Below are 15,793 nucleotides of genomic sequence, written 5' to 3' on the forward strand. Positions count from 1 at the left end.
GTCTGCAGGGATGTCTGCTGCAACTGTAGAAGGCTTCTTCATACGAAAGTGGCGAATTGCCGCTCTTTTTGGAGTTTATGCGGACGAAAACAACGTAATGTTTCGTCTGGTACTCTTTCAAAGCGACTCGAAATGCATTGCGGCCGTTTGGTAAGATCGCATACGCCCGAAAAATTACCATCAAATGGTAAAATTTATGTTAAAGTTTTCCTCCTTGGAACCACGGTTTCGGAGAAATTTTGGATGTGCGTCTAGCTCACGGCTCCGAAGCCATAGCAGACGAAGTTCAAAGCCGAATGTGCGCCAATAATTTCCAAAAGAGCTCGATTGAAACAAATCGAAAAAAGTGACGGCAGATGAGAGGGTTTTCAGTCTGAGCATATAAGCAAAGAAGTGCAACATTTTGACGTTAAAGTTTTAATTTCACCCGCAGGGGCTTTGCGGAAAATGCATTGTGCTTCAAGCCGCTGGCCACGGCGGGGACACAGTAAGAATATTTTCAAGCTCAGAGCACACACACTCATTGAACAAAATTTTTTTCATTTCGGGTAGTAGCTGCGTGGAATGAACTTCCTCCAGCGGTTGATCATGCTCCGTCTAGAACCCAGTTGAAAGCACTATTAGACATTTATTTATGCGAATCCTCGCGCTGGCAAGCATACCGCCCCGCGCTGAGAACATAAGGAGCAGTGCTACATCCTTTTTTCACTTGTGCCTTTCAGGCAAAAGAGAGCCACTGACCGACAAGAACAAAACCGACCCGGGAAACTTGGGCAAAAGCCTCGATCCTGTGTATCAATCCGTGAATCAGTGAGTCTGATATTTTGACCAATCAGAGCGCAGCCTCGCTGTTCCGTCAGAGTCGGTGACTTGCGGTCTGGACCGGGCAGCTGGTGTATGAAGGCCAAATTCAGGCTGATATATAAACTGGTGTCGAGTTACAAATTGTCATTCCTCGCTTGCTCCTCTTGCGGTCCGGGTGCCCACGACGTACATGACGCCGCCACCATGGTTGCAACGACGGTACGGCCAAGTGGGATGTTTAAATGTGATAGAATATTATGTAGGTTCACAGGATGTATCTTCGGACGAACAGAATTTCGGTGAAATGTTTCCTCACTGGAATGCTGATTAAAAGGGTCGTCGGTAAGTTGATATTTTTGCGTACAATCATGCAAATAATTTATATTGAGGTATGCTGCTTTCGACTGCCGACCGTTCATGCGTGTCGTTCACCGAGACAGTCGCCTTGTAATAATTAGTTTTTGTATATGCAACATTCGAGTGACCGGCGTACGTCCGATTGCCAAGTATATGCTGCGAACCGATGTGTGAATGCTCAGCAGGAGCGTGCTGTGTTTGGATTGTTGCGATATTTTAAGTCTCCCATGGAAAGCCGAGACTATGTCCGGAAGAACCATTGAATAAACTAGACCGGTGATGGCGTGCGGGTCCTGCGCGATAAACTGCGCCGCTTGGACTATCCTGTATGTGATCTGCAGGGTATCCGAGATCCGGTGCGTCCATTTGGACTCATGGCTGTGTCTGTTCGTGATGATGGGATTTTGAATGTTCTCTCTCTTGCTTCCGTCCGTCTGCGCGGTTTGCTTGCAAAGTATGGTGATGCAGTTCAGGCAGCTTCAACCTAGCTTCTCCAATACTACCACACGCAGGTGTGGGAAGTGGGTGGGGTTTTCGGCCGTAAAATCCATACCCTCCTCTGGCCGTTTCCGTTCCGTTGCCTTCCACTAATTCTTTTCCCATTTACTTTCCAGGCACAACTGTGGAACACATTTTTAATGGTTCTGTTATTTGTTGGCAATCAATCATAATAAAATTATGTTTTCCTAAACTTGGTTTCATATTTCCCGACAACCCAAGCGTCACGGCAACCAAGGCATCCGGGCCTTGGGTTGAAGACCAACTTGCGTAGGTGAGAAAGGGGGCGTAATTTTTCTTTTTCGTCTATAGCCTCAGAGTGGTCCCGAAACCTTCTAGGACAATATAGGATCGCCTCTAACAGCAGACGTCTAGCATTGTGTACAATAGCCCGGCAGCCTAACTGTGTCTGAAACACGTATTGCGCTTTGTGGGTGTTTCACGTAATGGTGTTACTAGTTACGCAATCGACAAATATTATTCAATCCGAAGAATCTATGACGGGCGCACCGCCTGTTGTTGCATAGTACGTAGAGTCGCCAACGCAAACGGAACGAGTGATTTCCAGCCACAACTGAGTTTCAGGGTTCAAAAACTACAGTTGTGACATAAGTTGCTGTTGCTTTAGGTATATCTGATGTGTCGTTGAAAGTCGCATCAGAAGGTTGTGGCAATAGTGGTATTCCAAGCGTAGCGTTCATTGCTCACTAAATACGTCAACAGCTATTTGTATTATTCTGTGTACCCAGATGATTGGTACCCACAGCTGCAGCTCTGGCCTAAACACAGACACTATCGTTGATCTGTTGGCTCCGAAGGACACAACGATATTTCATTCATTATAAACCAAAGTTAGCGCTGTCCATGAAAACACCGGGGCTTGCACCTAGGGCAGTCGATGAATATATCGGGTGCCTTAGCTACCGAACATAATTCCTAGAATACATGGCCTTCAATGGATTCATTGAGAGGCAAATATACTATTACACGTAGGCTACTCCTTTAATTCAAACGAATATCTGTTTCATAATCTGTGAACGATGCTGATTGCAAACAGCCAATACACCAGCGTCAGTTGCTGATTCTGGGCTGTTCTGACTAATTACTTTTTGTTACCGCCAGTAATCCCAAATATAATCTTCCTTTGGAGTTATGGTTAACTTTAGGAACAAGATATAGGATTACACTCTTTACAACCAAGCTATCTAAAACTGGAGGGGATTCCCATACTTTGTGTGCTTATTATATTTATAAATTAGTTAGCGATGTAAATTTTTGGAAGACACAACCGCCTCATAATTCTCTGCTTCGTTTTAGAGGGTCAATCATAAACCGCAAATCCGCCAAGTTGCCACTTTTGAATGTTCCCGCCATCCAGGTATCAACCAATCAGAATGGGGATGACGCCGCAAATCGCTTGATCGCCTGGTCCGTAGCGGGATCGTAACTCCCGTCGGATTCAATCGATGCTTGTCTGGATCAGATAGCACGACCCTGGACAGTAAATAACCATTGTGAACATCGCGTTACGGGACCTTATCCCAAACGCAAGCATCGTGACAAGCCATGTGTAATGACCTTGTGCTCAAGAGTGTCGCTTCTTTTAGAAGGAATCGCTGCTCACACTGATTTTTCGTCAGTCGCTGGACGAAAGCTCCCCTCCCTCCGCTTGGAAGGAGGTGATTGTCACACCAATCCACTAAACTGGTGAACGCCTATCGCCCGGCAGCTACAGGCATATTAGCCTCACTACCGTGCGAGGTGGTGGAACACATTCTAAAGCTGGCCATTTTAAATCACCTCACTACCAACTTGATAGTCCGAGTGCAACACGGGTTCCTCCCAAACCGTTCGTGCATGACAAATGTGCTTGTAGTTATAGACAGCTTAACCCAATATAAGGACGAAGTACTCATATCGGATCTCATATTTTTCGACTTTTCAAAGGCGTTCGCTCGAGCCACACGTTCCGCTGCTCCGCTAACTAGAGTCTTACAGGATTCAAGGAAAACAATGCTAGGTTAAAGCGTTCCTATCACATAGAACATTCTGAGTGGAAGTGTACTCGACCTACTCTCCGGCGCCGATCTACAATGGAGTTCCTCAGGGCTCTGGTTTGGGACTTCTGTTTCTGATTTACGTCAACGACCTACCAGGTTTTCTTTAAGTTCACGTCCGATTTTTCGGACTACCTGAAATCCAGGAGTTCATGAACTCCGGTGCCTTCCAAGTGGATGTAAACACTGCAAAGCAGTGGTCGTTGGACTGGCACCTACCCCTGAAAGACGAAAAGACCGTCTGTGTACCGTTCGGAAAAGACTCAGCAAGCGCTTTCGTCGTGTATAGTGAGAATGGATCAAAAGGTATTACGAAGGTTGATACCAAAATGGTTTAGGTACCTGGCTTTCTTCAAACACGTCCTTCTCTCTGCACCATGAAAAATGGGCTCGAAAGGCTTTCGCCATTCCGCGGATGAATCGGCGAACCTTCCCCCGTATTACACGTATGAACCCTGCGGGGCCTACATCAGACCGATTGTGATGGAGCATTCGCTCACATGGAGTGGTATTGACGGCCGTGCACAACAAAGAACGAATTGAATGGAAGACGTCTTGTAAAGCGGTTTCCCAATGACTGATTTAAAGATCTGTTCGTAATGAAGTCGTAATTGCTTTCCAAAAAGTTTCATTTAATGATTCCACATAACTGTTCCCCCGTGAGTTATATGGAGTGGTTCGACTGGTGGCAACGCCTTTTTCATGAAGAAATTGCTTGATCCCATCCGAAATGAATGACAAGCCGCGATCGGACTGCACGAAACTGGATTGGCCAAATGTGGCGAAGAGTAGCACAAGGTATGATATCACCGTAGACGACGATGATATCATCGGACAAGCATAGGCGAACGGAAGACGAGAATGTTCGTCTACGACCGTCAGTGGATATTTGTTTCGAGCCATCGAAGGCAATGATCCCTTGAAGCCAATGCGCAAACGTTCAAACGTTTGTGTGGCGTTAATGAGTGTACTACCAGATGGATTGGATAAACATGGTTTTAATCCCACACACACACGACACTGCTTAATGACAAGTCGGATGCCCTCTAGATAGAACGGTGAATTCTTGGCACGAACGAAATGCATCACGCATTTTGCTCCAGGATGACAGAGTTGTGTGTAAGCGTTTCAGATCCAGCTGGGATGAAGTGTTCCCACGGAAACTCCAAGGGAGCGTGTCAACAGCTTTGTTTTCTATGCCTGGGCTGTAGGTTACGTTAAAAAATGGCGATAACTCCATCCGCCATCTTTGGATTTTGTCATTTTTATCCTTCCTTTTGTGTTGAATACTTGAATGCAACGGACCGCTGATCAGTTACGATCTTGAAATAGATCCCGAGTAGGTAATGCCTGCATTTACGCACTGCTTAGACCATTGCGCACGCTTCTTCCTCAATATCAGAATAATGCTTTTCGCTGGCGGCAGTGTATGTGGGGAGAATTCGACCAGTCTGCTATGTTGATTGAGTGTAGCGGAAATCGCAACATCAGATGCACCGGTTTCGAGCACCAACGGTATTCTCGGATCGATAGTGACCAAGGCTGCATCCATCAACTTCTTTTTCAAACTTTCAAGTGCTTTCATAACAGATCCAGGGGCAGAAAAGGTTGTATTGTGAGTGATTGGGTAGATTTTATCAGAGAAACGGCTTATCCAACGAGAATAGTACGCAAGCAAGCCAGCAATTTGTTGTTGAGACTTCTAGTCCTTCGGAATGGGCAGTTCTTGTAAGGCCTTGAAGCGTTCAGGGTCTAGTTTGATAATACCTTCAGTAATTTCATAGCCAAGGAGTCTGAGTTTAGTGGTGGAAATTATGCTTCTATCATGACTTAACTGAAGGCCGTACGTTTGTGCTACGGTGAGGAAACGCTGGGGGTTTCGATCGTGTTCTTAAGTCTTTCCACAAATGGTGACATTATCCACATGCGCATATACCCCATAAGTTTTCCGGCGCGTCTTCTGTCATCCATTACCCTTTGAAAGCACGCTACTCCGTTCGTTACTCCGAAAGGTATTCGACGGAACTGATAAAGATTGTTGCAAGCCTCAAAAGCCGTGTAGATTAGATTCTGTCCCTTAATGGGTATTTGACGATACGCACTTTCAAGTTCAAGTGTGTTTTGCCCCCATGTCTCTTTAGTGTTTTCCGAGTCTAGTGGTAACGCCTTATCAGCACTACTGATGAACGTCGAATGTTCCTTGGGTATTTTTCAAGGATTACGTGATCTGTTGACACGCCATAGGTTTTGTATGCTTTTCACGTCGCCGAAGGGCCCTTCTAGCACAATAGTGTATAGGGATACAAACGCTATAGAAGTTGTCCGCTAATGATTTGGCAGTAAAACGTGAAAGCCACAATCAGCAAACTTATTTGCGTTGTTGGTCGGGGACCCAGAGAACATGGGACTCATTGATGGTTTGATATATGGACAATAACAGAACCGCGCACCCAGTTGCATGCACGCAATGTATTACCTTCAGTACGTGGTTCCTCCTTCCGAACTCTTTCAAGGACAAACACCCATAACCAACATTGAACTAACCTTTCTGCCATACTAATTGTTGTCTGCAGTCGTAGTTATCCACTCCGGTTTCCCGCTACATAGGCCCAGTGAGCTATGGTTGCTAGTCTGTACGTGACTCGTCTTTGACGCTTATGGTGAAGATGCTGAGGTCAGTGCTTTCCGCTCACCTGGGTTCGCCTACTAACCTGGCTTAGTTACTGTTCACTCAAACGGCAGGCATCATTTGAATTTATGGCTCTTTACACACTTACTTACTGAAGCACCTCACTGTTCTTGCTCCCTTAAATGGCGATTAACCACCCTTATTCACTAACCACTTTAATGTGGTCAGATGACGCTTTTCTAATTCTCGGCTCACATTCTTTTCTCTGTCTACAGCTGTGGGTTGAATGCCACTGAACCCTGAACAGGTGAGAATCCTAGAGCACCTGGAGCAAGTTGAGGAACTTGGTGAACTTGTGATTGCTAAACAGGAGCAAAGCGTATTGTGTGACAAGAACAGACAACAGACAAGAGAGGCCCTCAGTGCAGTGAGCAAACTCAACACGAATGAAGAGAAACAATGGGTCATGCTGTCGGACCAATTTTTTCTGCTTCCTCGGAATCAGCTCATTCAAGCACTAAGGGATGATTTGAAAACGTACAATTCCGAGGTGGATAGACTTCGGGAAGAGTTGAAGGCGGATATTAACATGTTGCGTGAGCTCGAAGGAAATCATAGTTTAAAAGGATTTGACCTTACTGCTCTTTCCAAAGAGGATGTCGAATCAACTGCCTTTTGATCTTGTTACCTTCCGTCAACTGTACATAGTTACATGCGATTAATGGTCTTTTACTGTGTCGCACATGGTGCTCGGATGCTTTTAGATGACTTGATCACTATTCCCTGTTTTTCAGAATTGATGATACCATCGGACGCGATCCTAGAGGTACCCAATTTTGTTCATAGACGCTATGATCCTCTGATGGGAGAGTGGATTATTGTGTCGCCGCATCGTATTTCTCGCCCATGGTCTGGGCAGTTGGAATTTCCAGAGCGTACTCTTTCAAATAAACCTGAACCGAAATCAGTGGTGATTAATCCGTTATGTCCGGGTGCGACCAGAAGCAGCGGGACTATCAATCCGAATTACTCAGACACTTTCCTATTTCCGAACGACTTTCCAGCACTGGTAATTCTTCAGTTTCTTGTATTGGTAGTGGGATTCTGGTTTACTCTTGTCATAGAGACGAGCATACTATTCAGATCAGTCCATCGCAGTCAATATGGACCCTTGTCTTACTCGGTAACCTATTAGGTTTAATAACTTTTCTGTTAACGAACTAAGCTTTTGGTGCTCGGACTTTAAGGCTCGTCATTTTTGTCATCAAGGCTCTGATGGTGTGTGAATATTGGATTTACGATACCATACCAAATTGCAAGTTAGCCTCAGATTTATGGAAATAAAATAATTCCGCGTGCGACAACGTTTAGCTTTGATAAATACTCAGTGGCTGTGAAGCTACGTGTACTTTCCTACCAGGTTTCCCTCCGTGGACATAATTTCTCCTTGTCGCTTGAATTAAAGACATCATCTTTAGTGGTGGGCTTCAGTTCCGGAATGATCTGTTGGGCCACACCGGCGGGAAATCAGTTCTTTGAGGTAAACCACTAGGAAAATCGGAGCGGAGCAGTCCGACAAACAAAGGCAAAATAAACCAAAAGAATCAATCTCATACCAAGATTCATCATCGTTGTCAGCTCTAAGAACCGCGTACATGTCGTACAGTGGTTGTAGCTGCCACAGCTTCGTTCACCGATGATTCGGGGAGGTGGGGTAGATAGCTGCGCATTGGAGGCGGGAGCTGATAAATTCGTGCGTAACTACAGCACTGTCAGTGGACTGTCAAGTGGGGGAATCGGGAAGGAAGCTATGCATTGAAGGCAATAGCTTGGATGCATGGGCGCCATTGCAGGTGCGACTGGGCCATGTCTGACAATGTCTCCAACCATCGATGTGGTCAGTCTCGGGGTCCCCATTCAGGAAGACGGCAATGACCAGCTCAGCTGAGTTTGCTGGTAGTGTCTTTTATACTTCGCTGGCAAATCACTGTCTGACTGCCTCTGGCTCACTTCCACTCTTCACGTGGTTGTGCGAAAAGATCCCTTCGAGGAAGTCGGTCGGTCGGCTGGCATACGCAGCACGTGGCCAAGCCGGTACAACCAATGCAGTGTGATGAGTTCATCTATCGAGGGTGAGTTATTTCTTCCGAATACCATTCCATGTACTTCGGCATTGGTGATCCAGCGTTCCCACCAGATTCTGACAATGCTCCGAAGACATCGATAGTCAAACACTGAAAGTCTTTTGATGTCCTCAGCGCGCAGCGGCCAGGTTTCTGATTCTTATAGTAATATGGAGCGCACCGCAGTATTGTAAACTAGATCCTTGACAGAGAAGCTGATGTCACGCCTACGCCACAGGTGAAGCAGTTTCACAAAAGCTGCTCTGGCTGCTCTGGTGGAAGTATCATCTTTCGCCAGACCACCGGGACTGATACAGTTGTCCAGGTAAACAAATTTGTCTACTACGTCAATCGGTTCATCCGCAAGTATGAGGCTAGGGTTCGAGCCCACCCAGTCTTGCAGTAGCGTAGCAATTTTTATAGGTGTGAAGCGCATGCCAAACCGTGAGGCGGAGATACTTACATTGTTTAATATTGTTTGAGTTATCACGGGATCAGATCTAAGAAAGCCATGTCGTCTGCGTACTCGATATCTGTGAACGGACGCTGAGGGAGTACTTTGACCCCACAGGCATTAGAGGCTGGTATTGAGTCTTTTTCACAAAAGCTGCTCTGGCTGCTCTGGTGGAAGTATCATCTTTCGCCAGACCACCGGGACTGATACAGTTGTCCAGGTAAACAAATTTGTCTACTACGTCAATCGGTTCATCCGCAAGTATGAGGCTAGGGTTCGAGCCCACCCAGTCTTGCAGTAGCAATTTACACTTTATAGGTGTGAAGCGCATGCCAAACCGTGAGGCGGAGATACTTACATTGTTTAATATTGTTTGAGTTATCACGGGATCAGATCTAAGAAAGCCATGTCGTCTGCGTACTCGATATCTGTGAACGGACGCTGAGGGAGTACTTTGACCCCACAGGCATTAGAGGCTGGTATTGAGTCTTCCGTGATCGAAGTTGAAGAGGAAAGGTGAGAGAGGACAGCCCTGTCGGGCATCACTTGATGTGGTGAACTCAGAAGAGAGCTTTCCTTAGACCTTCACGCGGCCGCGGGAGCTGGCGTGCAGCGCCTTAAGGAGGGTCAAGAATTTATGGGGGAAACCTTTGCTCCGCAGACACTGCCATAGTGCCTGACGGTCCACAGAGTCAAAGGCAACGTTCGAAACAAGAAACACAACCACTGTTGGTTGCTGGAAGCAGTGTTGCTGTTTTAGCTTTTGTCGGAAGGTAAAGATATGATCGATGCACCTTGCATGACGGAACCCAGCTTGGTTTTCACGGATCTGTCTCTCCTTGTGTTTAGTCAACCTTCGAAGGATAAGACCAGAAAACACCTTCGATGCCACAGCTAACAGGCTGATGCCACGGTGGTTTTCACACAGCATCCGCGTACCATTCTTGAAGATAGGAATAACTGTCGACATGCTCCATTCTGCAGGCACTGGGAACTCACAGTCATGGTGATAACAGTGACTGTTTGAAGGTTGAATGGAAGCGAGTTGAAGAAGCTATGATGTTAATTTTTGGAACTGTCTGTCCAAGACACCCGACTCGAATAAATGAAAACTGGATATCGTCGAAGTTAACAGACCTTATTGCTGCCAGGAAAGCCGTATTAGTAACCAACGGCTATAATGGCACACGCAGATCCCTCAAACACCGGATAATCAAGAACTTGAATGACAGAGGATGCTGGTGGATTGCGAAGGTCCAGGAGTTTGAGAAGCCTTTCACTTAAGGCAAGAGCCTCACCCTATTTCAGATGATTCGGTCAACTTATTAAAAGAGGACAAGTCCTAGTAAAACGGTGTGCGAGGAAGGCGGAACGGTGAGTCACTTGCAAAATTGTCACAATGAGGGCTTGTCCTGACACTTTGAAGCGGAATTCAGCTGGTATCGTTCCACAAACCTCTGGAAGAACCCAGCGAGCCTAAATTGAAGTTCGATACTGGCAGAAATCCAGCGTAATATGTCATTCTTCCAACTCGAAAAGGCACCCGACCGCATTCCGCACTTTTCAAAGAATATGCCGAGGCCCTGGTGAACGTACCACTGTCCTACACAAGATTTGGAACGGTTAAGAATACTGTTGGAATGAAGCGTCTTGACGGTCACTCTAGTCATCAAATAGGGCACAAGAGCGTAATGTGGCAACCATCATGGCATTAGCCTGGCAGCCATAGTATCCAGGGTGCTCTCGCATTAGTTTATGCCAACTGTTCGGTTATCGAGAGGGGCCGATTCGTGAAAATCAAGCTGGGTTTCGCCTTGGCCGGGGATGCATCAATCATATGTTTATCCTGAGACAGGTTCTTCAGTTGCGCTACTTTCTCTAACGTCGAAAGCTGGGCGCTCTTCGTGATCTAAAAGCTGCTTTTGGCTCTATAGATCGTCATAAACTTTAGTGGTGTCTGGCGACCAAAAGTGTCCCTTCCATATCTATATTCCTTACGAGGGGCTGTATGTGAAATCCTGTGGGCGCGTTCGAGTATAAAGTAAGATTTTGCCTGATTTCACCACTTCTAGTGGTGTAAGATGAGCCTGCTCTCTCACTTTTCCTCCTCAACTTTATTATTGATATGACGCCTGAAATCTATCTTCCGCGAAACCTCGCGAATCGACATGCTCCCGGGATGTTCGTTCACAGACATTGAGTGTGCGAACGATATTGCTCCCCTTGTTTCGTGTCCATCAAACATCTTAAATAATTCTGCCGCACGATTTGGTATGTGCTTCACATCCGCAAACTGTAGACCAACCGTAGATTGGTTGGGTCAACCTCAAACCTCATGCTTCTGAACGAGCTAATCGGCGTGGTAGCATGCATGTGTTTACCTGTGCACTTGCATGACTTTCGGTAGAGTGGCTGGAGACAAGGTTACTTCTCGTATCGGGAAAGCCAGTGTAGCTTTTGCCAACCTCCGGCACGTATGGTACCGAAGAGACATCAGTTTGTTTGTCAAGTTCCGAGCACACACTGCTGGACTACGATCCATACTGCTTTATGGATCAGAAACATGGCCTCTACGCGCAGAGGATGTACGAAAGCTGTCAGTTTTTGACCGTCTGTTCCTTCAAAGTATTGGTCAGGTCGAGTTAGCGATGCTAATATACCTCAGATGTTTTTAGGAAAAGAAACCATGGATGGATTACTTACGTCTCAGGTTACGCTGTTTAGGACAACGAAGTATGAAAACGGTGAGCAGTGGACGCACTCGGGCTGACAATTGCAGCCTCCATGGATAGGTACCTGGGACTCTACATACCCATCGTTACTGAAACTTTCAGACATGGCTCGGTCACGCATTCAGTGACGCTCATGCCTCAGACCCATCGACCAATGTTTAGCTGCCCAGTACCCGAACATGCCATCAGCTCTGATGCTTGGCAGCATATCCAACGCCGTTTCATTTTCCACTGATCCTGACTTTAACAGCTAAAACGCACATGCCCTTAGAATGCGGTTTGAGAATGATAAACTGACTTACATACCTGTTTCCTGAAGACCATGGGATGGAAACTTTCATTAGCCGCTAGGTCTTCTCGCTTGTGTGACTCCGAATTGCTCAAGGCCGAGTATGATAACAATTTTCTTTGAGCCGCTTTCAGGTCACAATGATGGATTTCTGTTCAGTTTATCGAATGTTTTGGGCGCTTTTGTTGAGCTATAACTTCAGTGTATCATGGTGCATAATTCAATGGAACGACACAGTGGTCGTGTTGTTGGTTGTTTCACCAGTAAGAAAAACCCCGTCAACTAACAGCGGCCAAACTACATACACTGGTAGCAACCGTTTGCAACTGCTCCTATCTCATTGAATTTGAACATTACGAATGTTTATATTAGGGCGCGTTAGCATGTAATTCTGTTTCAACGATGATACTGCCAATATGTGCAGTCCATGATCTAGATCTTGTTCATTCCATCGCATGTGATGCCCTGGTTAAATGTGGTGTTTATTGTATACGTCGGCTCCTGGTCAGAATCTGAATTCGTCTCGTACACTTCAGTTTTCACGTGTGTATTGAAATAACTAACGGCTATGGCAACTATGGATGTGGGACACTCAATACCAATATTGCTGCCTGGACCACGAACTGTTTTCGGGAAGGGTTAGTTTAACTTGGGTCATTTCAGGATGTTCTATATGATATACGAAAAACCATTGGGACAACCTTGTTGTTGTTCAGTTTTTCAGGCTCCCTATTACTTAGAGTGATGAATTTGAATGTCAAACAGCTTACTTATAGGATGCAAAATACCACTGGACTGCTCTGAGCGAGTGATAATCACCTGGTCAACTAATACAGTGGCTTGTATTATTTACAACTGAACTAAATCTTCAACTTGGTCTTATAAATAAATAAATATATACATATATGTATCTTTGAAAGCAACTAATAACTCGAGGTAGAGTGATCAAATGAAAAATTAGATGGCTGTTTAGGCCTTGAAAATGCGATGCGATCTCTCGGATAAGTTTAGTGGGTGTATGATTCACCAAGGTCGAATGATCGATGGAACTCTGGCCGCGTCTTCAGTGGGAAAGCGAAAGTAGTTTTATTTAACGAACATGTATCGATAAGCCCAATAGCAGGGGTTGTGCAAGACGTTCTTGCACTGCATTGAATAAAGTATCAATATTGACTCGATGCCTTGTGTTCACTGGATGCACTGTGAGCGAGTCTTTGGTTGCTTTTTTGCCAGATTTTTTTGACAGTGCTCTCGTATTTCTGTTGTTCCACACGAGTGCCCCCTGAAGGCGATTTAATTAATACCCATTTTCGCCTTGTCATCACTGATTGCTTAGTGTTTCCGCGCTAACCTTTTCAAAACGAGGGTTTCCAGTGGTAAACACTACTTTCTTCAGTGGATGATGTATCTCAAGCGACATAACCTCACACAGATTGTCTCCTGTTGTGCCACTCCGCTGAAAATCAAGTCCTGGAAGACGTTTAAGGTCTCTGGGTTGGACGGGTCAACTTTCATTGCTAGCAATTATTGCCGCTGTCAAATGTTCTGTAGACACGACCTTTCAACTGCAGTGGGACTCATCCCTGACGCGAAACTTCTAACTTGTGGACTATCCATTTCCTACAGCTGAGTTTGTCGGTTGCTTATAAACTGATAAACGAACTCAGGCTCTTCATTTAATGACTGCAAGAGACCACACGAGGACAGAGGTTTCTGAAGTAAGACGGCATTTTGGTACTGTACTTGGAGTATATCCTGCGGACGCATTGTCGCCAACCAACAACACGGGTTATCCGCGAAGTCCTGGCCCATCAATCACGTTAGAGGGGATATCATTACCTAGATTCACGGTCCCCCGTAAGATGCTTTTAGTGGTGACGGTAATGCTAAGGTTGAACACAGTAGGGTTCGAGAAAGGGCAGCCTTGACGAACAGCACTTCTTGTCCGAAAATCGTTTGGTAATTCCTTGAACATCAGTTGGAGGTATAGAAACACAAGGGGCGAAGAATATTTACAAAAAAGAGCATATACGCAAAAGAACCAGCCAATCAATGGAGTCGTAGGTTCTTTATCGAAGTCTGTGAAAGCTGTTACTGTTAGTCGGTGCGGTGCATGGTACCGCTCAATTATTTGATGCTATACCGAGATGTGATTGGTACACTCCCTATCTTGTGCTCTATGTCTCATGTGCTGAAATTTGGCGTGGCAGCACAATTGATTCAGTAACTAGACTTGGTTATGTGCAGTTCTTTAGGTGCCGCTTTTTGATTGAAGGCATACTGATTAATTTGCTCGGGTTTTCTGAGACTCATTGTTGTTCTCCATCTGCATGAGACGTAACCGTCCCTTTCGGTCTCTAGCCAGTTAATTCACCAAAATGACTCCCGGTAATTCATCTTAGAGAACGGAGTCCAAAAAGATTTCGGTTGAAACCTGTTGGTTTATTGTGATGTATCGGGCTTTCGGGTGATGGCTTTAGTTCCAGTATTATCTTCATTCACTTCACCGCTTCCTGGGTCTTATTTTATATATGTGACAAAGCAGTTTTAGAACATTCCCGGTTGCACTAGTTTCATTCATTTCTAGAACCTTCTGGTTCTGCTAAGTTTTCTCTCATGCAGGCTATCAGAGGCGCATTAGTACTGAATAAACTGAAGGAGGATCCGGACTGTTTGTCCGTTTGAGGAAGTTGACCGAGAGACAAGTACAGATGTGGAGGGTCAACTGAACAACTGTTGGAAGTATTCCGCCCTTGACGCTACCAACACCGGCTTTTGTCAGCTATTAGATTTCCAATACTATCTGTGGCAGAATTTAACATGGAAGAAGGGAACAAAGGATGTTACGAAAAGTTTGGATGCCCTTAGTGTTGTTTGCCTTCCAGGATAGGGTCCATGTGACCATTTCTATGCTTGGCTGGATACACTGAACGAAATAATGGCTGACCGGTGGCCTTTATGTTGCTAGTGTCTACCTAGATTGTTTAACTTGGTGTTGGAGGTGTAGGCATATTAGATGTTATGGTGGACTAGACCTGTGCAAGCCCTTGGCAACACCACATTAACGGTTAATATCCCACAAAAAAGTCACTCGTGAAGCGTTGCCTAGCATCCCTCAGGCGGCGTGGTAGCTTGGCACCGAAAGGGTGTTACGACTGAACGATTATTATAATCGTTCCCTAGCAAACTCTAGTACATTTCTTCAGCTTGCCAGTCACGAAACTGCTGTCGACTGGGGATCTACAACGGAGGGACAATGATCTGAATCAATGTGTGTATTCCAGAATGGTTGGCTATCAAGAACAACCTCGCCATCGATAGCTGATTGAGATGTGACCAGTTTGGCTTCATTGTTGCTCACCAGTAAAGCAACGCCAGATGATACAGCGGATTCCACTTCGTCGAATGGCAGTACCACTGAGACACAATTGGCGGTCGGTACTGATACAAATTTGCTCATTATTATCAGTGCCTTTTACCCTTAAACGAAATACACCACGAAATCGTGCCTTTGATGAACTGGCTTGCCTGTGCGTTGAATTTTCTGGCTATTTCTGTCAAATCTGGACTTCGTAGTACATATGGGCATTGTTGGGCGTCAGTAGAAAGTCTCTCGCAGAACTGAAATCATAGTTGGTGTACAAGTGGAACACTAAATGATAAGTGTGAGGTATTTCAAACATTGCGAGTTCTTACAGTCAATCAGTACAGGTTCAACTATTTTTAGGTTTGCAATGTGGTAAAGAAGCCTTTGTTTGCCAATTGAGGACTATACTAACATTGGTTCAGCTCACGGCTGCAGAATCATTTGAACCATGCAGTCGATGGCGTAGATATTGCTTATATTGCT

At 45.4% G+C, this 15,793-nt stretch overlaps 1 protein-coding gene across 1 annotated transcript in view; it reads left to right on the plus strand.

The window, feature by feature from the left end:
• Positions 1-6,626: 6,626 nt before the first annotated feature.
• Positions 6,627-15,793, plus strand: part of T265_07753 (hypothetical protein) — a gene marked incomplete at both ends in the record, with an annotated part of 33,356 nt that continues 24,189 nt past the window's right edge. The window contains one exon of the mRNA XM_009173358.1: positions 6,627-7,414. Within this exon, the coding sequence (XP_009171622.1) occupies positions 7,058-7,414 (357 nt within the window). The remainder of the gene's footprint in view (positions 7,415-15,793) is intronic.

Source organism: Opisthorchis viverrini, assembly GCF_000715545.1.
Source record: "Opisthorchis viverrini unplaced genomic scaffold opera_v5_183, whole genome shotgun sequence".
NCBI lineage: Eukaryota > Metazoa > Platyhelminthes > Trematoda > Opisthorchiida > Opisthorchiidae > Opisthorchis > Opisthorchis viverrini.